The following is a 26,336-nucleotide window of genomic DNA, read 5'->3' on the forward strand; positions in this document are numbered from 1 at the left end:
TGGCAACGCAAGTATGAAGTTGGCCGCGAATAGCTAGCTGTCAAAAGTTTTTTGTTTTCTCTTTCTTTTTTGACTTCCTTTTGATTGTGAACCATCCAAAATGTCTAAGAGAGGTGATTTTAATTTATAATTAATCTAAAGAAATCTCAATAATTTCAAAAGTGAATGCAACTGAGCATAGTGACAATTTATGTGAAAATGAGTGAAGAATATAATCTAAGTTATATTTTGATATTTTCTATTATTCATAGGACGTGGTGGAACTGCGGGAGGAAAATTCCGCATCTCTTTGGGCTTGCCCGTCGGTGCCGTTATGAACTGTGCTGATAATACAGGTGAGTTGAGAACGTTGTGTAGAATAATTAATAAGAATGCGATTTATAATGGGGAAAATGTTTTTTTGTTTTAGGTGCCAAGAACTTGTATGTCATCGCTGTTCACGGTATCCGTGGTCGTTTGAACCGTTTGCCAGCTGCTGGTGTCGGTGATATGTTTGTTGCTACCGTAAAGAAGGGTAAACCAGAATTGAGAAAAAAGGTAAGTAGAGTGTCCTTAGTTGTTTTGGGGAGTTTAACAAATTTTGTTTATTTTGTTTTTGATTGATGTGCCGTAAAAGTTGGATGGAGAACTTGAGTCTTCAGACTTGAGAACTTCTCTTCCTAATATACATTTTACTTGACATGATGTGTATGACTACTGTGACTGTTTTCAGGGGGATAGTAATATTAACTGACCCAACAAATTCTTCCTATTTGCAATACATTCATTTAAGGTGGGTACTAAGTTCGAGTTTTGCCGCTAAAATCCAAAATATAAATATAACTTGATGGGGAATGGCCCAACGCAACTATTCATAAAGTTTACTAAAAAAAAGGATTATTAAAAAATGTAATCGTAAAAAAATGGGATTTTAGCGCCAAAACTGGAACTTAATACCCACCTTTAGAACAAAATTGTAATGTTTGAAACATGCAGGGTCACGCCATATATCTGACAAACATTTCCAAACATATCTTCACCCGAAATTTTATAAAATAACAGGAGACATTGAGGTGCATTTCATGTACATCACATTTCAGTTGACGAAATGTAATGGACATGAATATGAGATCCCAATGGTCTATAGTGTTTTCCGGATTGGAAACCGCAAATACTGTCAGTATGGACTGCACTTTCCATATTTGACAGCGGTGCTACCTGCCTGTAGGAATATGCACCTTAATGAAACATTTAGCATTTAGATCCATGAATCTTATTGATTAACTTCGAATCCTATGAATCCTATTAAATATTTATGTCCGTCCATCAATACGCAACGTTCACCCGATTTTCATGTAATTCTGTATGGAGGAGTATATCGAACAAAAATTTCTAAAAGGCTTCATTTATCCGTTGTCTGTCCATCGCTACCTTATTCTAGTTTTGGGTAACTCTTCACTCCTTTTTATGTCACGCTATATTTGAAACCTCACAGAAGAGAACCTTTGAAGAACTTTGAAATTTCACCATCATTAATGATAGAATTGGTCGTGTTTTATATCCGCTTGGATACACTACAGGTACTTTTTCTATTTTGCCACAAAATTCGATTGGCCAAGGTGTGCTCCTCAAAGTGCGTTTTTATGAAATATTTTTTCCTCTGTCTGTAAACCCAATCCAATAGTGGGAACATTTGCGAGCCTTTGAATCGCCTACATGTTTTTCTAAAAATGTTTGGAATCTTTTTTATAATCATGGGAGTAATCAAGACAGTGGTATGACGACAAAGCCTCCTAAGAAAAAGGGTTAGGACAAATTTACCTTAAAATCATTGAGGCCGCCAAAATGAAATATGCTTATAAAAACTTACGAATGTTGGGTGAGTCTACAAAGATTGCAAATATGAACAACAATTTTAATATATTTCAAAACGGAGTTTGATTGATTCTTTATCACAAATACGAATCGTAAATTGATCTTTTCGCCTGTTGATTTTTTGACCGTGTTTTGAAATCCACTACAAAAAAAGTTTCCATCCATGATCTAATAATCTTAAGACAAAATGGTACAAGCCCCAATTTCCTTCGATTTGGTTCGACTCCTTATTTCACTACTGCAGCATCTAAAAGCCAATTTAGAATGTGGAATCTATGAGCCATATATTCCTTATACTCTGAAACTGGAACGTTCTGAAAAGCGGACACCTACTAAATATGGACAAAATGTAGGCAACCGTGGTTTTTGTTGTAACAGTCTTTTCTCTGGTTTTATCCATTTTTGTTTTACGCATTGGTACATCAGCATGTATCCCGATCAAAGAACTCTGCGACAAAAAATAAGATGTGACCAGAATGATCTGGTGATAAGTCGGATAGGTTTAGCTGAGCAAGCGAAAAAATGGCGCATGTCATTGTGGCCCTTGGTTGCAGAACGTCGGCTACCCTCCTTTCAATCACTGATAGGTAAAAATTGAGGCGGCTGCACTTGTCTTATCTTAATTGGGCCAGAACTACCTTGGTCTTTCGCGGGAGGTCTCTTTCCTCCGGTGCTATGGGCGGTGTTCGAGCTTCGAGAACAGGATTCACCTTAAAGCTTCGCACTGCTTCAGTTCCAGTACCCCCCCCATGAATCCTGTTCAGACCTGTCTGGTATACCACTATAGATCTAGAGGCTCTCTTTTTGTAACGCTGGATCTTGCGCTCTAGAAGGCGAGCATGGTTGTCCATTTCGGAGAGGTTTTATATAGAAAAAATACAGAACAAAATTTTCCAATCAACATTTTAATTGAATTTTAAAAATATTCCATTAAAAATCTTATTGATTCAACAATTTGTTTAATTAAATAAAAATCAAACACAAGAATTAATATCAATTTTTTAATTGGTATGTTTGGTGTTTGATATTATAATTTCTGTGATTCAAAACATTTAAATCAATCAATAACTTACTTGGATCAATTAATTTTGTGATTAAATGCAATTGTTTTTTTCTATTTACCCTGCGATTTTACTTGAGTGTATAGATCTTTGCGTAAGAAAAGTTGAAAATTCATCTAATCAACTCAAAAATGTCGAAAATAAAGAGCTAATTGGTTTATTATGGTAAAATGTCGAAAAGTTGAATACTGTGAAACCTCTCAAACCGGACACCTGTCAAAAGTGAACAACTTTCTTGAACACGGTTACCACTCATGCCAATAATAATCTACCAAAATTTGAAGAAAATTTACCACCACAATCTACTAAATTAAAAAAATATATTTTGAAGTTTTTTGATAAAATCTTTGTGGTTAGTACAAAATGTTGTTTTCTTCGAATGAATGATCCCTCATATTATTAGTGATAAATTTTTGGGTGTATAAATACCCTCGAATTGTAAATGCGTCGATTTTTATATGTTTTAACGATTTTGGCTTGCACCAAGAAGTGAAAATTGCTACTTCTATAAAGAGGAGAACTTCTCGAAAATTTATTTCTAAAGAAAATTTTCTCAAAATTTTATTTTTATAGAAAATTTGGCTCAACTGCAGTTTATGGGCCCCTCACCGAATTGCTTAAAATTAATATATGTTATGTCATTCGGTGAGCTGATTCTAACATAGTGACCCATACCCGGGGGAAGTACCCGGGTCTTGAGATATAGCCCTCCAAAGGGTCAATTCGAAATTTCGAAAAGTCGACTTTTTTTATTCTAATTAAAAATCCTTTAATAAATCACAATTTTTATACGATTTTCCAGATATTTGAAAACTGCTCTAGTTTTTTTTTGGATTTCAAAACCAGTATTATTTCTTCATTATAATAAAATAAAAATAAATTATAAAAAGTGAGAGTAGTTCATTGTAATTCGCTAAATTGACCTCTTAAGTCATTTTATTCTTAAAATCAATAAAATGGCTTAAATGGATATAATTTATACTAATTTTATAACAATTCGCCCAAAAATGTACCCCAATTCGTTACGTTTGGGAGCCACCGTGGTGCAATGGTTATCATGCCCGCCTTGCATACACAAGGTCGTGGGTTCGATTCCTGCTTCGACCGAACACCAAAAAGTTTTTCAGCGGTGGATTATCCCACCTCAGTAATGCTGGTGACATTTCTGAGGATTTCAAAGCTTCTCTAAGTGGTTTCACTGCAATGTGGAACGCCGTTCGGTCTCGGCTATAAAAAGGAGGTCCCTTGCCATCTATCTTAACATGGAATCGGGCAGCACTCAGTGATAAGAGAGAAGTTCACAATGGACTGAATAGTCTAAGTGAGCCTGATACATCGGGCTGCCACCTAACCTAACCTATCCTAACCTACGTTTTCCCTATGATTGCAAGTTTTGAAATTCAGCAGGTTCTCGTAATTTCCAGAATTTTTAAAATAAAATTTCATATGAAAGTGAATTTTGAATAATTTGGAAATGTTGACTTTTTAAATTTCTTCATTTGTATTATTGTATTATTTTCTTTTATATACTATATATTTTTAAAATATAATTTAATCATGTATTTTTTAAATGCTCTCTTTATTTTTAGGTAATGCCTGCTGTGGTGATTCGTCAAAGAAAACCATTCAGAAGGAGGGATGGCGTGTTTATATACTTTGAGGACAATGCGGGGGTGATAGTGAATAATAAGGGTGAAATGAAAGGTTCCGCCATCACTGGTCCCGTTGCTAAGGAATGCGCTGACTTGTGGCCCCGTATTGCATCCAACGCCAGTTCAATTGCTTAAAAAATGTGTCCATGGTTTTTTTAATACAATGATGAGTTAATAAAAATAAGAGACCACAGAAAACAACTCCATGTGTTTATTTATTTGTTTATCTTTATTATTGTTTATCAAGGACATTTTTCGTTGGTTGATTTGATCTTAAGTAAAATTACAAATTAATTTCAGTTTCTTTTACATGAGAGAGGAATTTAAAAAAAAAGAGTTTGCTTTAGCCATCAAACATTTTAAATGAAATCTTTACTTCGGCGTCTCGGTACGAACTGTTGGCTTTGGTCTAGTCACTTCCAAAGATATTTTACCAGTGGCCCCTTTGAATAAGGCATAACATTGTTCAAATGTGCAGCCTTCAAGTGAATCGCCATTGAATTTCGTAATAATATCGCCACGTTGTAATTTATTATCAATATCGGCATAGCCAGCAGAGGTCTACAATAACAAAAAAGGGGAGGGGTAAAAGTCAATTTCATTATTGAGAATATCACTCGTGACTACTTACAATTTCGGAAATTGTGCATCCTTTCTCATTGGGTGCCAATGAAAGGCCGATATCTTTTCCCGGCTTTTTGGTGAATTCCACCTTTATTGTTTCAACTTCAATTGGATCGGCCCGATAGACTTGTATGGTCAATATATTCTCATAGCATGTATGGAATACCTGATGAACTTTTAGAGTGGTCATCGTTGTACAATCCATTTGTTTACCTTGAACCTCGATTATATGGTCATATATCTGTATACGATTGTCGGTGGCTATTGCACCCTCTGGATAAATATGTGTAATGACACAGCCAGTCTGGAAAGGATAAGTGAAATGTGGGTCGGTGAGGGTTTCTCTTCTACCGTGAGACTAACTTACCTTGACATAATTATTTTTACCACCCACTACTATAACACCTAATGGCTTCTTTTCCACTTTCATCTCAAGGACCATTTTTTGATTTGGCTTTATTTGCACTGTCGCCGGATCAATTTTCTCGGGTTCTTTGGGTTTTTCTTCCTCTTTGGGTTTTTCGGGTTCCTTCTTTTCTTCCTTTAAGGTTATCACCAATAAGTTGACTAGACCTTCAGCTCTTTTGAGTAAAGCTACCGCCTTAATTAAAGAAATTTTCAAAAGATTGTATAGCGGTGAGTATGCAATAAAGATTTATTTATTTATTTACCTCATCATAGGTGGATTCCAGGGTTACATCCTTATTGACAGCCAACAACATGTCACCGACTTTAACGCCAGCCTAAATGGGAAGGAAAGGTAAAAATAAAAAGAATGCGGAATTTTAAGAGGCGAAAATTTTATTCCTATAAAAATGTCAAAATTTTATTTCTGTATAATTTTTTTTTTCAAAATTTTATTTCTATAGAGAATTTTGTCAAAATTTTATTTCTGTAGAAGGCATTGTCAAAATTTTGTTAAAATTTTATTTCTATAGAAACTTTTGTCACAATTTTATTTCTATTGAAACTTTTGTCAAAATTTTATTTCTATAGAAAATTTTGTCAATTTTATTTCTATAGAAAATTTTGTCAAAATTTTATTTCTATAGAAAATTTTGTCCAAAATTTTATTTCTATAGAAAATTTTGTCACAATTTTATTTTTATTTCTAGAGAAAATTTTGTCAAAATTTTATTTCTATAGAAAATTTTGTCAAAGTTTTATTTCTATAGAAAATTTTGTCAACATTTTATTTCTATATAAAATTTTGTCAAAATTTTATTTCTATAGAAAAATTTTGTCAAAATGTTATTTCTATAGAAAATTTTGTCAAAATTTTATTTCTATAGAAAATTTTGTCAAAATGTTATTTCTATAGAAAATTTTGTCAAAATTTTATTTCTATAGAAAATTTTGTCCAAAATTTTATTTCTATAGAAAATTTTGTCAACATTTTATTTCTATAGATAATTTTGTCAAAATTTTATTTCTATAGAAAATTTTGCCAAAATTTTATTTCTATAGAAAATTTTGCCAAAATTTTATTTCTAGAGAAAATTTTGTCAAAATTTTATTTCTATAGAAAATTTTGTCTAAAATTTTATTTCTATAGAAAATTTTGTCAAAATTTTATTTCTATAGAAAATTTTGTCAAAATTGTATTTTTATTTCTATAGAAAATTTTGTCAAAATTTTATTTCTATAGAAAATTTTGTCAAAATTGTATTTTTATTTCTATAGAAAAATTTGTCAAAATTTTATTTCTATAGAAAATTTTGTCGAAATTTTATTTTTATAGAAAATTTTGTCAAAATTTTATTTCTATAGAAAATTTTGTCAAAATTTTATTTCTATAGAAAATTTTGTCAAAATTTTATTTCTATAGAAAATTTTGTCAAAATGTTATTTCTATAGAAAATTTTGTCAAAATGTTATTTCTATAGAAAATTTTGTCAAAATGTTATTTCTATAGAAAATTTTGTCAAAATTTTATTTCTATAGAAAATTTTGTCAAAATTTTATTTCTATAGAAAATTTTGTCAAAATTTTATTTCTATAGAAAATTTTGTCAAAATTTTATTTCTATAGAAAATTTTGTTAAAATTTTAATTTTTATAGAAAATTTTGTAAAAAATTTATTTCTATAAAAAATTTTGTCAAATTTTTATTTCTATAGAAAATTTTATCGGCATTTGACTATTCGACTAAATGTTTAAAAATTTTAAAAAGCCCATTTTCGAATTGTTGCTTTATTTTCAGCACAAAAACAACTGTATCACATTCCCCCAATTCAAAGTTGACTTATCGACTTTTTTTGTCAAAGTTCGATTAGTCGTATTTATACGATTCATATATTTATACGGTCAATTTTTCGACTTATTGCCTGTTTGCAATTTTGAACAAGAACTTTCGACTTTTTGCTGAACTCAGTTTTTCGTTAAAATTCGATTATTCCTTTTAGGCCACTTGATTATCAAGACAAAAATCAAAAGTAGACTTTTACGGTTATTGGAAAGTTGTCATTTGATAACGCAAATTTCCACTTTTTGCTGAACTAAAATTCGACTTTTCGAATTTACCGTTAATGTTCGATTATGCCATTTAGACTATAAAGAGTGGATTAGTCGATTTGACTTGTTTTTCAAAAAACAAGACAAAAGTCAATTAATAGATTTTGGTCGACTTTTATGGTTATTGAAAAGTTAACTTTTGACATCTCGACTTTTTGAAATCTAAATTCGATTTTTCGAATATTTCGTTAATGTTCGATTATTCCATTTGGGTCACTAAAAAGAATCGATTTTACTCGATTTTGAAAACACAATTCAAAAGTCGATTAAAAGATCTTGAGGATAACAAAATGTCGACTTCAACTTTGCGACTTTTTTTTTAACGAAATTTCATAGATTTTATGAATATACGAAAAATAAAATAATGAAGAATTTTTCGTAAAAATAATGAAGAAGAAAATTCTTTCGTGGCAACTTGTTATACTCACCGCTTCAGCATTGGACCCTTCACGTAAATCGGATATAAATATACCATTGCCAACTTCAACGTGTTTACCATAGATGACCATAATACCAATGAAGCCTTCCTTTTTCACAGCTACCGTTCTGGCTTTGGGGAATTGTTCAAACAGGAATTTAGTCTGGAAAATAAAAAAACAAAATTAATAAAATTCATCTCTCTCGTATTTCTTTCTCACATACATCATCAATTTTCGGTGGAAACTTTTTGACAGGTGCCACGCCCATACCTTCATCGCCAGGTTTTCTACGTGATGTTATCAAAACAATTCTTTCGGAGAGGATATTTTTGAATACCACCGAAGCATTTAAATGGCAACGATTTCTCAGCACAGTTCCATTCACTTCAAGAATCTCATCGCCTGGTTTTACATCCAATGAAGCGAGAAGACCCTCCGGATCAATGCCAGCAATAAAGCAAGCCATTCTTTGACGATCTGAATGACCAGCAAGGGCCATACCCAAGGGTACATTGGCCGGTCTGTTGAATTCAATGCGGCGTACATCTTTTACCATGTTGTAGCGTTTATTGATTTTAGCTGGAAAGGAAATATTTCCATAATTTGGAGGTTTTGGTTATATTGGCAATTTCAATTTTCAAAAAAAAAAAAAATGACTTCCTCCAACCACTTACCCATTGTATAACCAAATTCATCTGGAGTTTCCTTATCACGAGCCTTTTCTTGATTGTTTAGTTTACAATTACCAGCCGAAGCACGATCGATCTGAAAATATTAAAAACAAAAAAGACCAACAAGCATTACAAGAAGTTATTCTCTAATAACTGAGTCCACATTCTAACCTCTATACCAGCTTCGGTTCGAATACGACCGGTCATATCACGTTCATCATCCTCGTCATCATCTTGAGCTGTAGGTTTTGATGAAGCGGTATAATTGGAATTTTTAAGCATCGAATTGACATTAGGAGGCTTAGGGGCTGGAGCTTGTTTGATGGAAGCTGTTTGAAAATTTGTAACGGTATGAGTAATAATTATACAAAAAATTCAAAAATATTACACTGAAAAAAATAAATGTCATTTCTTTGAAACGCAATGTTAGACAAATGAAGTGGCATCTCTAATGAAGGACCGACGTATTTTGTAAAATATACCAAAATGCATTTAATACCGGTTCTATGATAATGGGCTCCATTAAAATGAGCCTCAAAACCTAATGGAACAAAACCAAATTTTCCTGTTAGACAAATTAAGTGGCATCTCTAATGAAGGACCGAAGTATTTACTAAACTAGACCAAAATACCTTTAATACCGGCTCTATGATAATGGGCTCCATTAAAATGAGCCTCAAAACCTTAAGGAACAAAACCAAATTTTTCTGTATTTTTTTTGGGTGTAACATCATTTCATTTTCGAGGTCCATTTGCATTATGAAAATAAACCCCAATATTTCAAATGAAAATTAACCTCAGTTTCCTTTTTGGAATTGTGCTTCGTTTTCATGTGGGGCCTATTTTCGTTTCCTGGGATTGGACAAATTGTGACAAGGCGCTATGAATATTGGCCCTATGAAAATGACCATCAAAACCTAAATGAAGTAGGGGCCCAAAAAGCTGTGTGTGTTCGAGGTATTTAGTAAAATAGACCAAAATACCTTTAATACCGGCTCTATGATAATGGGCTCCATTAAAATGAGCCTCAAAACCTAAAGGAACAAAACCAAATTTTTCTGTATTTTTTTTTTTTTTGTGTAACATCATTTCATTTTCGAGGTCCATTTGCATTATGAAAATAAATCCCAGTATTTCAAATGAAAATTAACCTCAGTTTCCTTTTTGGAATTGTGCTTCGTTTTCATGTGGGGCCTATTTTCGTTTTCTGGGATTGGACAAATTGTGGCAAGGCGCTATGAATATTGGCCCTATGAAAATGAGCATCAAAACCTAAATGAAGTAGGGCCCAAAAAATTATACGGAAAACAAAAACACCAAATTTTTATGTTTTTTGGGTGTAAGATCATTTTGAAAATAAACCCCAATATTTCAAATGAAAATTAACCTCAGTTTCCTTTTTGGAATTGTGCTTCGTTTTCATATGGGTCTATTTTCGTTTTGTGGGATTGTGCCTCGTTTTCATGTGGGGCCTATTTTCGTTTTCTGGGATTTGATAAATGGTGGCAACGCTCTATGAATATTGGCCCTATGAGAATGAGCATCAAATGAAGTAGGGGCCCAACAAAGTTATGTATGATCGAGATATTTAGTAAAATATGCCAAAATTCCCTTTATACGGGCTCTATGGTAATGGGCTCTATGGTAATGGGCTCTATCAAAATGAACCTCAAAACCTAAAGGAACAAAACCAAATCTTTCTGTTTTGTTTTTTGGTGTAACATCATTTTCGAGCTCCGTTCTCATTTTCCTTTTTGGAATTGTGCCTCGTCTTCAGTGGGGCCTATTTTCATTTTCTGGGATTGGACAAATGGCGGCAACGCTCTATGAATATTGGCCCTATGAAAATGAGCTCTATTAAAATGAACCTCAAAACCTAAAGGAACAAAACCAAATCGTTCTGTTTTTTTTGGGTGTAACATCATTTTCGAGCTCCGTTCACATTTTCCTTTTTGGAATTGTGCTTCGTTTTCATGTGGGGCCTATTTTCGTTTTCTGGGATTGGACAAATGGTGGCAACGCTCTATGAATATTGGCCCTATGAAAATGAGCATCAAAACCTAAATGAAGTATGGGCCCAAAAAGTTGTGTATGATCGAGGTATTTAGTAAAATAGGCCCTTAATATCGGCTCTATGATAATGGACTCCATTAAAATGAACCTCAAAACGTAAAGGAACAAAACCAATTTTTTTTGGGAGTAACTTCATTTTATTTTCAACGTCCGTTAGTATTATGAATATAAACCCCTATATTTGAAATGAAAATTAACTTCAATTTCCTTTTTGGGATTATGCTTCGCTTTAACGTGGGGTCTATTTTCTTTTTCAGGGATTGGACAAATGATGCCAACGCTCTATGAATATTGGCCCTATGAAAATGAGCATCAAAATCTAAATGAATTGGGTGATCGAGGTATTTAGTAAAATAGGCCAAAATGCCTTTAATACCGGCTCTGTGGTAATGGACTCCGTTAAAATGACTCAAACCCTAAAGGAACAAAACCAGAGATCCGTTTGTTTTATGAAAATAACCCCCATATTTCAAACGAAAATTCGTTTTCTGGGATTTGACAAATGGCTTTATGGATATTGGCCCTATGATAATAAGACCTAAACCCCAAGTGAAGTAGGACCCCAAAACACTATATGGAAAACAAAAATGGAAAAAGTTGTTTTTGGTTGTAAAATAATTTATTTCTGGGGCCCGTTCACATTATGAAAATAATCCCCAATATTTGAAATGAAAATTAACCCCAATTTCCTTGGGATTGTGCTATGTTCTCACATGGGTCTTATTTTCGTTTTCGGGGATTTGTGCTGGCAATTCTATATCTTTCTGTTTTCTCCTATTGATAGATCAAAAGTGGGCGAATGTACAACCATAAGTGTGGGCGGCTTTTGGTCGGAGCTTAAGTTTTTCTCCTATGGACGGAATCGAATATGGCCTCAGGCGATTCCAAAGCGATGTAAGCTTCAGTAGGAGTTTAAGTTTTTTTTCTATGGGTAGAGTCCATGGTTAGGTTAGGTGGCAACCCGATGTATCAGGCTCACTTAGACTATTCAGTCCATTGTGATGAAATGTCACCAGCATTACTGAGGTGGGATAAACCACAGCTGAAAAACTTTTTGGTGTTTGGTCGAAGCAGGAATCGAACCCACGACCATGTGTATGCAAGGCAGGCATGCTAACCATTGCACCATAGGTTAAAGTGGCAGCCCGATTAAGATTCAGGCTCACTTAGACTATTCAGTCCATTGTGCACCATGGTGGCTCCCTAGAGAGCGATTAAAATTTTCTTCTTTGGATAGAGTCCAAAATGGACTAACAAGATGTCATAGTAATAAAAGTTGACGGCTTTTGGCCGAGGTTTAGAATTTTCTTCTATGGACAGAGTCTAAATTGGTCTAACGCGATTCAAAGGTTAGGTTAGGTGGCAGCCCGGTGTATCAGGATCACTTAGACTATTCAGTCCATTGTGATACCACATTGGTGAACTTCTCTCTTATCACTGAGTGCTGCCCTATTCCATGTTCAGCTCAATGACAAGGGTCTTCCTTTTTATAGCCGAGTCCGAACGGCGTTCCTCATTGCAGTGAAACCACTTAGAGAAGCTTTGAAACCATCAGAAGTGTCACCAGCATTACTGAGGTGGGATAATCCACCGCTGAAAACTTTTTGGTGTTCGGTCGAAGCAGGAATCGAACCCACGACCTTGTGTATGCAAGGCGGGCATACTAACCATTGCACCACGGTGGCACCCCTAAAGTGGCCGGCCTTTGGGAGGGGTTAAAAGTGGGCGGCCTTAGGTAGGGTTTTAAGATTTTCTCCTGTGGACAGATTCCAAAATGGGCTAGTGGTCGTCTTTCGGACGGGGTTAAACCTCGGACTTCGACAGGGGTTTAAGACTTTTTCATATGGACATACTTCAAAGTGGTCTAATGTGATTGCAAAGTGGCGGGGATTAAGACTTTATCCTACGGAGAAATTCCGAATTAGACTAACGCGATTCCAATGTGATAGAAGTGGCAGGCCCTTGGCCGGGACTTTAGATTTTCTCCTATGGACACACTTCAAAGTGGGCTGACGCATTTGCAAAGTTGCGGGGCTTAAGACTTTCTCCTATGGAGAGAGTCCGAAGTAGGCTAACGCGTTTGCAAAGACATATAAGTGGCCGACCTTAGACCGTGGATTAACTTTTTCTACAATGGACAAAATCCAAAATGGTCTAATGCAATTGCGTTTGTTTTTGGGGCTTATTTTTCTGGGGCCCATTTTCATACCGTCCTATGGACACACTTCAAAGTGGGCTGACAGGTTTGCAAAGTTGCGGGGCTTAAGACTTTCTTCTATGGAGAGATTCCGAAGTAGGCTAACGCGATTGGATACACATATAAGTGGCCGATCTTAGACCGTGGATTAACTTGGTCTACAATGGACAAAATCCAAAATGGTCTAATGCAATTGCTTTCATTTTTGGGGCTTATTTGCCTGGGGCCCATTTTCAAACCGCCCTTAATAAAATAGTGCATCTACTGTCCATTCGAAAAAAACAGGATATGGGAGTTGTATCGTTGGCACCCCTGTACTTCAAAAACCAACTTCCTTTGTCTAAAATTTCTGTTGTCGCTGGAGATTATTACTTTTTTTTTGTGTTTTGGTACATAATCTAATCGTATTAAATAAATACCATTGAATTTATTTTTATTTGCTGCAAATCCATTCTCCACTGGCTTATTATCCTGCTTCTCATTATCGAATGTTTGTACTTCCAAGGTAATAACAATGCCGGCATCTTTAATTAGCATAATCACTTCCTGTTCGGTGGCATTTCGAACATCGTTTTTGTTTATCGACAATATACGATCCCCAACCTATACAGGAGATACATATATTTGTCACTACTATATTGCAAGTCATGGTCCATTCACAATTCTCACCTTTAATTTTCCACATAATTGGGCGGGTGTATCGGGTACAATGCCTTTAATGAAAATGCCATTTGTTTTGGTGTTGGGAGAATCTTTGATCTAAAATAATAATAAAAAAAGTAAATGAATAACAAAAAGTAAAAAAAAAAACGGATTATAGTAATTCCAAAAATTATGTGGGGCAAGTAATTCAATAAATAATTGTTTGCATCAATTTAAACATTAAATGAGTTTTGGAATCACAAAATCAATTAAAGTTTTAATTGAATCAATTAAAAAAAAAAAAATAATTGAAAGTGCTTAAGAAATTAATAATATTTTTTATTTATAACACGAGGGAGCAATGGTTCTGTTGATTACATTGTTTTTTTTACATTTTCCGTCGTTCAAATTTTGAAAAAAAATTAAAATTAAAAAAAAAATCTGTTTTTTAAAAATTCCTAAAAAAAATAAATCACATGATCTTGGCGGCCAATTGACTCGCCATTACGTGAGATAACACCGCCATTGAATTTGTTGCGCAAAAGAGCCATTGTTTCGTTAGCTGTGTGGCAAGTGGCACCGTCCTGCTCAAACCAGATATCGTCCACATCCATATCTTCCAATTCGGGCCATAAAAAGTTCGTTATCATCTCACGATAGCGAACACCATTCACAGTAACTGCCTGACCGGCCTTATTTTGGAAAAAATACGGCCCGATGATGCCGCCAGCCCATAAACCACACCAAACAGTCACTCTTTGTGGGTGCATTGTTTTTTCGACAATCACTCTTGGATTCTCATTTGGGCGAATTCTGTTTATTGACGAATCCACTGAGGTGAAAATGTGCCTCATTACTGAAGTTGATCATCCACTGTTGCCATTTCTTGGAACCATTCTGCCCATTCATGACGTTTGGAATGGTCAAGAGGCTTTAATTCCTGAGCCAATTGCACCTTGTAAGCGTGTAAATGCAAGTCTTTATGTATAATGTTCATCAACGACGAGCGTGAGAGGTGCAATTGTTGGGCACGACGACGAGTTGAGGTGGACGGCTCTTCAGCCACACTATCGCGAACAGCAACAATATTTTCTGCAGTACGAGCTGTACGAACATGCACTGGTGTTCTCACATCTTCTACAGACCCGGTTTGCTCGAATTTTTCCACGATTTTTGCGTTTGTACGCACATTTGGACGATCAAATTGACCAAAAAAATCACAAAGTGCACGATATGCATTTTGATTTGAACGCCCATTTTCATAATAAGTCTGGATAACTTTAACACGTTGTTGGATTGTGTAACTCTCCGTGGTTCAAATTGAGTAAGTCTGAAATAGAGAAATGTCAAATAAAATTCGTAAAAAAACTTCAACATCGGCCCTTACAATTTAACCAACCTTTATTTTAGGAATTTTTAAAGAACAAAAAAATTTTTTTTTTTAATTTTTTGCAAAACTTGACTACTACTTGGTAAATTTAAAAACAATGTAAGCACGGCTTAAAGAGAACATTGTTTGAGAGTTTCGGATTTTTTTTTAATTACACACAAAAAAAAAAAAATCTGATTCAATCACGAAATTAATTGATCCAATTAAGTTTTTAATTGAAATGTCTTCAATCACAGGTTTAAATGGGCATAAAAAATATTTGATTAAAAAATTAATTGATTTCATTAGCAAATTTCAATTAATTTTTTAATTGATTCAATTAAAAATTTAAATGATATTGATTGTAAAGCTCAATTAATTGTTTAATTTTATTCTTTTTAATTAATTTTTAAAAACGTAACTATTTTCAATTACGTTCTTAACTGAAATAAATTTTTATTAAAAATTAAAAAAAAAAACTGGCCACCACTTTTTTTTAAGTGACTTACTCTTCTGAGTTTGATTAAAAAGTTAATTGTATTCATTCATTTTTTAATTAAAAATTACAAATTGTTCAATCATTGACTTAATTTATTTGATTTTTCTATCTTGATTAAAAAGTTAACCCTGTCACTACCGATGTCCACTTAGAAGGACATTCGAAAAAGACATCAAATTTTATTTTCCCGCTTAGTTTCGATTTCTTTCTCGATGTTATTTTAAAGTAGAGGCTTGTCCATATTGGTGAGGTCTAAAATACATTTTTATAAACTTCTTTAACAATAAACGAAAAATACGAAAATTTGAGACAATTTTTCTACTGTATGTTTGTAGTAAATGGACATTTATACAAAAACTATAGCTGATACGTTTACAAGTTCTTTTTTGTATTTTTTCTTACACTCGTAAGGCCATTTGGTCACAATTCATGAATCAAGTTTTCAGAACAAGCTTATATAGAAACAGAAGAAAAATAAAAGTTTTTAACATTAGGTTTATTTCGCTAGTGAAAGGGTTAATTGTATCAATTAATTTATTAATTGAAAAAAAAAATCCTACTTCAATCAACTTTTTGATTGGGAATGTTTTGGTGATATTTTTTTCTGTGTAATATGGTGAACCGTTTTCAAGTTATTCCAATATTCGAGCTGATAGAAAAAAACCAAGTGCAGATTGGGTTTCAGCGACTTCAAATTAGTAAAAATTTGCTATAAATTTCAAATCAACACAAAAAAAGTTCAATTTTGTTCCCTTGTGTAATTAATACTTCGATTGATACTATCATTTTCGTGATTGCAGCAATTTCAAAAAGTTATTTAGATCAATTAATTTAATGATTAAATCAGAAAAAATTTTTGAGCACTCATGCTATGAAGTTTATTACCACCGATAAAATCAACGGTATTGCCATAGTGAGAGTAACATCGAATATGATTTTATTTTTCATCTCTTGAGAGGGGAAAATGGGGTCATAAAATTTGGAAAACATAATCTCTGCAATTACGAGAATTTTTTTTATGTTTATAATTCTTGTAATACATACCTCTCCTCTTATTATGCTTATGCCAAATGATTTTTTCCCAGTTTTGTCTAATGCCACCGTATGAACGTGACCTGAAATGAGTCAACGAAGTTAATTAAATCAATAATCAATTATGATTTAAAATTAATATAGAATTAAAAACAAGTTAAAATATCGTTGAGCGCGACCAAACAGAATAACATATACTCTCCATAGGGAGCTTTAAACTAAACAAAAATCAAATACTAATTTCGCAAGTCAAATCTGGAGGTCGGTTTACATGCACTGAAAAAAACTAGATTTCAAAGATTTCATGCCTTTAAAATAAGAATGCAAATTTTGCTTAAAGGTGGGTATTAAGTTCGAGTTTAGCCGCTAAAAACGTAATTTTTTCACGATTACTTTTCTTTAATAATCCATGTTAAGGAATACAAACTTTGTGAAAATTTGCTTTGGCCTTTTCCCCATTAAGTTAGAATAAAAGTTGCAACAAATATGTATAATTTCATGCATTTTTCTTACTGATTTAGTTTTCACTTTAGTGATTTTAGCGGATAAACTCGAACTTAATACTCACCTTAACATAGAAGACGCCTTTCTCTAAGATAAAGTTTTTTTCCTTGTCCAAAAGTCGATAAACTTTTCAATGAAGTCGAATTGTCCTAATAACTAAATGATTTCACTTAAAAATGGGTATCATAACATGAAAGAAAAAATGTTTGGGCTAAGGTCAACTTGTCTGTAATAATTCAGAAAAATTCTTTAAATTTAACGAATTTGTCTTTAAATTTGTTGTTTTTTTGCATCTTGACTACAAAGCAAAAAATCGTTCAAATATAGAACATGTTTTTCAACACTTTATTTTAAAGACGTTTTTTACTTGAAATTGGTCAAATATTGGTCGATTTCTATCTATATACACTCAAAAAAAAGTTTACTTTATTCCAAAGACTTTGACCTTCGCTTAAGGATTTTGGTATTAATTCCGAGCCAAAGATGCGGCTTCTTTAATATAAAGACACCTTTTCGGGGGCTATCTAGCTTTAAATCTAGGCTCATCTCATTTATCGAATTTACATTCCCTTTTTGTGATATATTAACAAATGTCTTCATGTATAAATCAAAGTCAATAAAAAAATTAAATTATGACAGATACTTCAAGGTAAAAATATTTTCTTAATTTCAAAAAAAAAACCAATGATGTAAAATATTCTAAATAAGTAATTATACAATTATTTTTCGAGCTTTATGGACAGATATAGATTAAGGAACATGGTTAATAGAGCCATTGAAAAGAAAACGCCAGATATCAATCTATACACGCCTGGACTGTACATGTTTCGGTTCGAAAAATAATTGTATAATTAGATATAATGCATTTGGACGTCAATTGCCTGTTTCATTATCAGGCTAACATGAAATATTCTAAATAAGTTTTATCAGCTTATATTGAATTTTTTATTTCATCCTAATATTAAACATCTCAGTTAATTTAAAAATTATTTCTATAACTTAATAATGTTTTTCTTTACTATAATGAAAGTTTGATTTGCTTCAAAGATATATGACTTTAACGAAGAGACGAGAATTTCAAAAATTCTTGTCCTAAAATTAAAGAAAAAAATTTTTAAAGCAAAGATTATAAACTCTTTTTTAATTAAGATTTCTTTATTTTAAAGAAGTCTGTCCCTAATATTGTGTACTTGCGTGTCCAAAAATTTAGGTTGCATAATCAACACTTTTTTCAGTGTAACCTTCATATCAACCGGTCCCCAAGATTTGACTCGGCCATATATGATTGTTTTTTATACCCTCCACCATAGGTTGAGGGGTATATTAACTTTGTCATTCCGTTTGTAACATATCGAAATATAGCTCTAAGACCCCATAAAGTACCCAACAAAAAGTTCTTCCATAGGCTCAATATTTAAATCATTTCCAGAAGATGTACTCCCAATGATGTTCTTTATTTTAACTACACATGAAGTTCTTTTCATTCAATTTTATATAACATGCTTTTTTCATATTTTTAATAGGTAATAGGTTAAAACTTTTTTTGTTTCAAATTGGTTAAAACAGTTTAGGAATTCATAAAATGGTACAAATTATTTAAATTTTGTCGAAAAAAAATACTAAATCCAATCTGAAAAAATTGTGAATTTTTGAAAATATTTGAGGTCAAACGTTTCAGACAAGCGTTAGAATCCATTAAAAATTATAAAAATTACTTATTTAACAAAATATCACAGAATTTTTTAATATACATCCAAAACATTGAATTCGAATCACACCTAAAGAAGTGATGCAAATTCAGTGCACTGGCTGTTGAAATTGAGGACTTCCGTCCTATGACAAGCCCATGTTAAATTCATCACTTCTGCGTAAATTTTGCACCACTTCCGGATCCAAAAAGAACATTTTCATTATTTTTTTGGCGACGCTTTTTTTACTGGGTATATATATTCTGGGTCGTAGTGGAATTCTGAGTCGATCTAAGCATGTCCGTCCGTCTGTTCAAATCACGCTAACTTCCGAACGAAACAAGCTATCGACTTGAAACTTGGTACAAGTACTTGTTATTGATGTAGGTCGGATGGTATTGCAAATGGGCCATATCGGACCACTTTTACGTATAGCCCCAATATAAACCGCTCAGATTTACGTATAGCCCCCATATAACACGCTCAGATTTGGCTTGAGGAGCCTCTTGGAGGAGCAAAATTCATCCGATCCGGTTGAAATTTGGTACATGGTGTTAGTATATGGGGTCTAACAACCATGCAAAAATTGGTCCACATCGGTCCATAATTATATATAGCCCCCATATGTTATAAACCGATCCCCAGTTTTGGCTTGTGCAGCCTCTAAGAGAAGCAAATTTCATCCGATCCGAAATTTGGTACGTAGTGTTAGTATATGGTCTCTAACAACCATGCAGGAATTTGTCCATATCGATCCATAATTATATGTAGCCCCCATATAAACCGATCCCCAGATTTGACCTCCGGAGCTCTTGGAGGAGCAAAATTCATTCGATCCGGTTGAAATTTGGTACGTGGTGAAATTTGGTACATTGATCTAGTATATGGCCGCTAACAACCATGCCAAAATTGGCCCATATCGGTCTGTAGTTATATATAGCCGATCCCCAAAAATAATTTACCAAAATTTTATTTCTATAAAAAATTTTGTCAAGATTTTATTTCTATATAACATTTTGTCAAAATTGTATATCTATAGAAAATTTTTACAACATTTTATTACTATACAAAATTTCTATAGAAAATTTTGTCAAAATTTTATTTCTAAAAAAAAATTTTGTCAAAATGTTATTGCTATAGAAAATGTTGTCAAAATTTTATTTCTATAGAAAATTTTGTCAAATTTTTATTTCTTTAGAAAATTATTATACAAAATTTTGTCAACATTTTATTTCTATAGAAAATTTTGTCAAAATTTTATTTCTATAGAAAATTTTGTCAAAATGTTATTGCTATGGAAAATTTTGTCAAGATTTTATTTCTATAGAAAATTTTGTCAAAATGTTATTTCTATAGAAAATTGTATCAAAACTATATTTCTATAGAAAATTTGGTCAAAATTTTATTTCTATAGAAAATATTTATACAAAATTTTGTCAAAATTTTATTTCTATAGAAAATTTTGTCAAAATGTTATTGCTATAGAAAATTTTGTCAAAATTTTATTTCCATAGAAAATTTTGTCAAAATTTTATTTCTATAGAAAATTTTGTCAACATTTTATTCCTATAGAAAATTTGGTCAAAATTTTATTTCTATAGAGAATTATTATACCAAATTTTGTCAAGATTTTATTTCCATAGAAAATTGTGTCAAAATGTTATTTCTATAGAAAATTTTGTCAAAATTTCTATAGAAAATTTTATCAAAATTTTATTTCTACACAGAAAAAAATATCACCAAAATATTTCCAATTAAAAAGTTAATTGAAGTTGAAAATTTTTTCAATTAATACATTAATTGATACAATTAACTTTTTAATCAAATTCGGAAGACTAATTCAGTTAAAAAAGTGCTGATTTTTTTTAATGTTTAATTAAAAATGTATTTCAAACAATCATTTGTTAATCCAAATAAAAACTCTAAGCGAATTCAGAAAGTAATTAAAAATAGTTACCTTTTTTAATTAATAAATTAATTGAGTTTTGCAATCAACATCAATTAAATTTTTAATTGAATCAAAAAATTAATTGAAATTTGCTGAAAAAAATCAATTAATTTTTTAATCAAGATATTTTTCTATGCCCAATTAAAACTGTGATTGATACTATCATTTTCGTGATTGAAGACATTTTAATTAAAAAATTAATTGGATCAATTAATTTGGTGATTGAATCAGAAAAAAAAATTGTTTCTGTGTATAGAAAATTTTGTCAAAATTTTATTCCTATAGAAATTTGGTCAACATTTTATTTCTATAGAAAATTATTATACAAAATTTTGTCAAGATTTTATTTCCAAAGAAAATGTTGTCAAAATTTTATTTCTATAGAAATTTTGGCAAAATTTTATTTCTATAGAAAATTTTATCAAAATTTTATTTCTATAGAAAATTTTGTCAAAATTTTATTGCTATAGACAATTTTGTCAAAATGTTATTGCTACACTCAAAAAAAAGTGAACTCTCTATTTCACTAAAGCCAATTTAACTTTATTTTAGTTCATGGAATTATTATGTTTAGAGAAAGTTTTCTTTACTCTAATAATTTTTTGTGTACGTTAGTTAAATTAACTAAACCCGAGGAAAAAAATATACTCCAATGAAGCATAAAGATGAACTAAATTTGTGTCTTCCACAAAATAGTTCAGAATTTCTTTAAATTTGTAAATGTTACCAAAAATGCGTCCATCATGAACTTCGTATGTCACTAAAGACATTCTTGCAATTTTGAACTCCAAGTTTTTCCTTGAAACTACAAAATTTTCTTCAACAAGTGAAAAAACTTAGTTATATCAAAGAAATTTTCTTAAATTTGTCGAAAAATATTTACTTATTTTTATGACATCGGCGTGATGCCAACGTTTGTAATACTGTTTAGTTAAAATTTCAGTGTATAGAAAATTTTGTCAAACTGAATTATATACGTATTTAATCGGCCTTTTTTTGTTTAATATATACCCCGTGTGGATACCTTGCCATCGGCAAGTGTTACCGCAACCCAAGTAATTCGATTGTGGATAACAGTCTTTAGTACAAGTTTCTATGCTATCCATGGTGGAGGGTACATAAGATTTGGCCTGGCCGAACTTACGGCCGTATATACTTGTTTTTAGTTGAGTTTATTTCTTCCTTATTGTATTATTATTTGTTTGTAATTTCTTCCTTGTTTCTGTTTTTTCTTTAAATATTAAATAATTTTTTCATGATAATTTTTCTTTCATAATTAATTGTGTAGGAAATAATTGAATTGTTGAATTAGAGTATTCCCTTTCAGATATATACGATCTTAAGTTCGGCCGGCCGAATCTTAAATACCCACCACCATGAATCAAATATAATATTTTTCCTACAAAAATCTTCGGGTTACTTGGTAATATATAGAATTCCAGGAGGATTTGACGACAGACACTCTCCCAAGCAGTGTTACCGTTGTGCCACTATGGTGTCAAATTTGTCACTTTTTTCAAACTCTGTCACTTAATGTGATACTTTTCCTATATTTTTACCACCATTTCGTCATATTGCCACTTTTTATTACGATTATTTTGTTCCGAAATACCGTTAAAATTACGGATATCGGTGTTTAAATTTGTGAACAATTTCCCCCTTTGTGTTATAATATTCAACTGTTCAGCCTAAAAGTATGCAAAGAAAATTTTCTAATGTAGATAAATCTCTTTATATTAAATTTCAAAAAATGATTTTAAATAAAATCGAATTAAATAAAATTATTGTTATAAAAGACTGATAAAAATGCGTTTAATTTTTACTTATTGTAAATGCTACTTTTTGTGTCACTTTTCACAAATTCTCAATGGTAACGCTGCTCCCAAATAGATCGTTTCAAATGGTACGCTTCCCGAAAATACATGGAGACTATATCACATTTTGAATTTATAAGAACCATTTTTGTTTGAGTTTTAGAGGAATCTAAAATACTCGTCAATGCGTGCAAAAAAATCAGTGAAATAAAGCTTTCCATATGATTTGAAATCTAAATTCTATAAATTTTGCAATTTGGATGATATTTAAGTGCGCCTTTTATACCCTCAAGAATTAAATATGGAGATCGGTTTATATGAGGACTTTATAAAACCCTTACACTGAAAAAAATATTTACGTGATATTAAAGATTACGCAACCTCAATTTTAGGATGCGCAATTTACACACTATTAACCCTCTAATGCCCAAGCCCGTCTTTAGACGGTCTTCATTTAATAAGGAAGCTTTTAGTAAAACACACCTTAAGACAACAAAAATGGGCAAAATAAAAAGAAAACTTATTTGAAACTATTCAAGAGGCTTTGCAGCATATGCTGAATTTTACCGTATAAATTGTTCTTGCTTAGTTCTCTTGCTTTTGTGTCGTTAACATTGAAAATTTAATCAGCTGGGAAAAAAATTGTGGCATTAGAGGGTTAAGGACAAATTGCTTTAAAATAATGAAATTTTAATTGAAAGAAAGTTTATAATTCAAAAATTGTTTTCAATAAATTTAGGACACACATTTTGAAAATTTGCATCGCTTCGTTAAAGTTGCATGTCTTCAAACTAAGGTAAAATTTCCTTAAAGTAAAGAAACACATTTTTGATTAAAAGAAATCGTATTTAAAATAAAAATGAGATTTGTATCCTAATTTTAATTTTATAGATACTAGATTTAAAGCCAGATAGGTCGGAAAAAAATTTCTTTATTTTAAAGAACCCGCATCTTTGGCTCGGAGTCAATACCAAAATCCTTAAAGGTCAAAATCTTTGGATCCAAGTAAACTTTTTTTTGAGTGTAACAATATAAACGATACAGGCCTTATTAAACATAAAATATCTCTAGATTTCCAATTTTAGTAAAATCGGATAAAAAATGCGGTTTGCCCAAGAAATCGCCCAAGTCGGTCTATATGGTGGTTTTATTTAAACATGGAATTATACAAACCATATTTGGCGCTTCTATTTGTGGACATAAAATACTAATTATTTTTGGATTTAAGGCAAATCGGATAAAAATTGCCATGTCTAGAGGTTCAAAGAGTCAAATCGGGAGATCGGTCTATATGAGAGCTATAACAAGACATGGACCGATACACACCATTTTTGCCAAACCTATTTACCTCTAGATTTCCAATTTGAGCAAATCGCATAAAAATTGCAGTGTGTAAAAGCCAAAGAAGTCAAATCGGGAAATCGGTCTTTATGGGGACTATAACAAAACTTGGTCTTATAAACGCCCTTATTTTTGGACCTAATATAGCTCTAGAGTTTCAGTTTCAAGCAAATGGAAAAAAATTCTTTGGGTGTATAAAAATATATTCACCCAAAGGAAAAATACGTACCTCAGGAACGATATTTTAGACAAACGAAATTTCTCTTTCTTATAAAGTATTTTCTTTTAGAGCAAATAAACCCCAATTTGTGATATGTGATTTCACGATTGTCTCTCTCCAAAACTTGGTCTTACACCCAAAAAAAAGTGAACCCACCGTTGAAGAAAATGTAGGTTTATTTTAGAAAATTTTAACTAAAATAGTTTTCTAATTGCAACATGTTACAAATAAGTTAATACTTTTTGTCAAATTGAAGAAAATTTATTAAAAATAATTAATTTTTTTCTCTTGTTTAAGAAAATTTCATATGTTGAAAGAAAAAATTGGATTTAAAAATTGTTAAAATGTCTTTAGCGCTATACGAAGTTCATGACAGGTACAATTTTAGTAAAATTTACTCATTTGAGAGACTTATGAACTCAATTTAAGCAAACTTCTGTCATTTTAGGAAAATATGAACTATTTTATTTTTTAGTAAAATTGTGCACTATATTTGTGTAAAACTTTTTTTCTTATTTTTAGTTCACGTCATTAAAGTTAGCAAAAAATTATTCAAATAAGGAACATTTACTCATATTGTGCAAAGTTTAACTAAAATCAACTAAACTTCATAAACTAAAATAAAGTTCAGTTGGCATTAGAGCCCCTTTTTTCTGGGTGTACAGACGCCCTTATTTTTGGACCTAATATAGCTCTAGAGTTTCAGTTTCAAGCAAATGGAAAAAAATTCTTTGGGTGTATAAAAATATATTCACCCAAAGGAAAAATACGTTCCTCAGGAACGATATTTTAGACAAACGAAATTTCCCTTTCTTATGAAGTATTTTCTTTAAGAGCAAATAAAACCGAATTTGTGATATGTGATTTCACGATTGTCTCTAAACTTTATCATTTGCTTTTAGACAAAAGTTTTTAGCTTCAAAAGAAAACTATGCCTGTCTGAAATTTCAAGAAAAGAAAACGCTTCTTTCTGTGTATACTTTTATATGGTCGCAAATGTATATTAGGATGTGTTACAAACTGAATGACCAACTCAATCTATGGTGTTGGTCAACTCTTAAATCGACTTTTTAATGATCTCGAATTTCGTTTGTAGGAAAATATTTTTTTTTTCATGTATAAAATCCATAACCTTGGGTGTATAAGACGGACATGAAAATCATTTGTCTCATAACTGCTTTCTAAGCACGAGTTGCTTCTATACACATTTTTTATTTATTTATTATAATTATTTTTTAAATGTATCTTTAGCTCAAAATTAATTCCAGAATATTTAGATGAGGATAAACTCATTTGTATCCAAGTATCCATTTTTTTATAATAGTTTAAGGGTATATTTATTGATTGTTTTTCAGGTGAAAAAGCTTATAGCACAAATTTTAATTATTGTTGTTTTTATTATAAATATTTTTGTTTCCGGTATATATTTTCAAATTTAATTATCCAGTTTTTTTTTTTCTCACGTCAGCCAGCACTCGTTAGTTTTTTTTCTCATTAGCTTTTTCCCTTCTTTGTTGGATATTATTGGAATCCGTTTCGTAACATGGTTTCTTATATTTATTTTTAAATTAAATTATGAAAAACTATAGCGAAAAACACTATTATTATTTTAATTAATTTGCTTTGCTTTATATCGATATCCATCGACAAATTAAATCGATAACACAGTTTTACAACTTGGAGTTATATAAGCACATATATTTAATTAGATTTAAAGAATTTAAGAAACGTTGTTGCTTTATTTTCTCAGTCCTTTTACCGATAACCATAGCCATATTAAATCGATAACACAGTTTTTCTTATATAAACACTTTAATTTAGATTTGCCTTTAACGAAATTTTTATTTGAGTTATTTTTCTTTGTCCTTATGCCTATAACCACAGCCATAGTAAATCGATAACACAGTTTTCCTTGATATATAACTTGATTTTATATAAACACTTTTATTTAATTAGATTTGCCTTTAGGGTAGGAGAACTTTATGCGAACTCACCACCACTCGTCGAGTTTAATTGCACCATATTGATTTTTTTTATTTACGTTTTTTGATTCAGGCTTAATTTAGATCACATTAAATTATTGAATCCCAAATTAAAATCCAATTCAAATCAATATTTTATTCCTTGTCTTGGTAGTAGCTATTGCACTATAATGGAGGAAGCCATTCACTTAGACCACGATCCGTTTCCAATAAAGTTCGAGAGCAAACTAATT

General features: G+C 31.6%; 2 protein-coding genes across 2 annotated transcripts; one reads left to right on the forward strand and one right to left on the reverse strand.

Moving 5' to 3' along the window:
* RpL23 (ribosomal protein L23) lies at positions 1-4,768 on the forward strand. Its single transcript, XM_075309283.1, has 4 exons — positions 1-113; positions 252-335; positions 410-537; positions 4,505-4,768. Exons 1-4 carry the CDS (start codon positions 101-103, stop codon positions 4,700-4,702), a joined length of 423 nt encoding a protein of 140 aa, XP_075165398.1. The 5' UTR covers positions 1-100; the 3' UTR covers positions 4,703-4,768.
* Positions 4,769-4,777: 9 nt separating this feature from the next.
* Positions 4,778-26,336, reverse strand: inaD (inactivation no afterpotential D). Its single transcript, XM_075309282.1, has 12 exons — positions 26,116-26,336; positions 16,619-16,689; positions 13,734-13,823; positions 13,484-13,667; positions 8,966-9,123; positions 8,798-8,888; positions 8,347-8,702; positions 8,133-8,285; positions 5,863-5,934; positions 5,559-5,792; positions 5,199-5,495; positions 4,778-5,128 (listed from the first exon to the last, which is right to left on the reverse strand). The coding sequence occupies exons 1-12, from the start codon at positions 26,141-26,143 to the stop codon at positions 4,940-4,942; spliced, it is 1,923 nt and encodes a 640-aa protein (XP_075165397.1). The 5' UTR covers positions 26,144-26,336; the 3' UTR covers positions 4,778-4,939.

This window comes from Haematobia irritans, chromosome 5, assembly GCF_050003625.1.
Source record: "Haematobia irritans isolate KBUSLIRL chromosome 5, ASM5000362v1, whole genome shotgun sequence".
Lineage (NCBI taxonomy): Eukaryota > Metazoa > Arthropoda > Insecta > Diptera > Muscidae > Haematobia > Haematobia irritans.

Bases quoted from the DNA above. Each gene is read 5' to 3' on its own strand.
- RpL23 (XM_075309283.1), top strand. The intron at 336-409 runs GTGAGTTGAGAA...TTTTTGTTTTAG, and splicing joins GAACTGTGCTGATAATACAG to GTGCCAAGAACTTGTATGTC. The intron at 538-4,504 runs GTAAGTAGAGTG...CTTTATTTTTAG, and splicing joins AACCAGAATTGAGAAAAAAG to GTAATGCCTGCTGTGGTGAT.
- inaD (XM_075309282.1), bottom strand. From the start codon at position 26,143: ATGGTGCAATTAAACTCGACGAGTGGTG. The intron at 16,690-26,115 runs GTGAGTTCGCAT...GACTCATTTCAG, and splicing joins ATTAAACTCGACGAGTGGTG to GTCACGTTCATACGGTGGCA. The intron at 8,703-8,797 runs GTAAGTGGTTGG...TTTCCTTTCCAG, and splicing joins TGAATTTGGTTATACAATGG to CTAAAATCAATAAACGCTAC.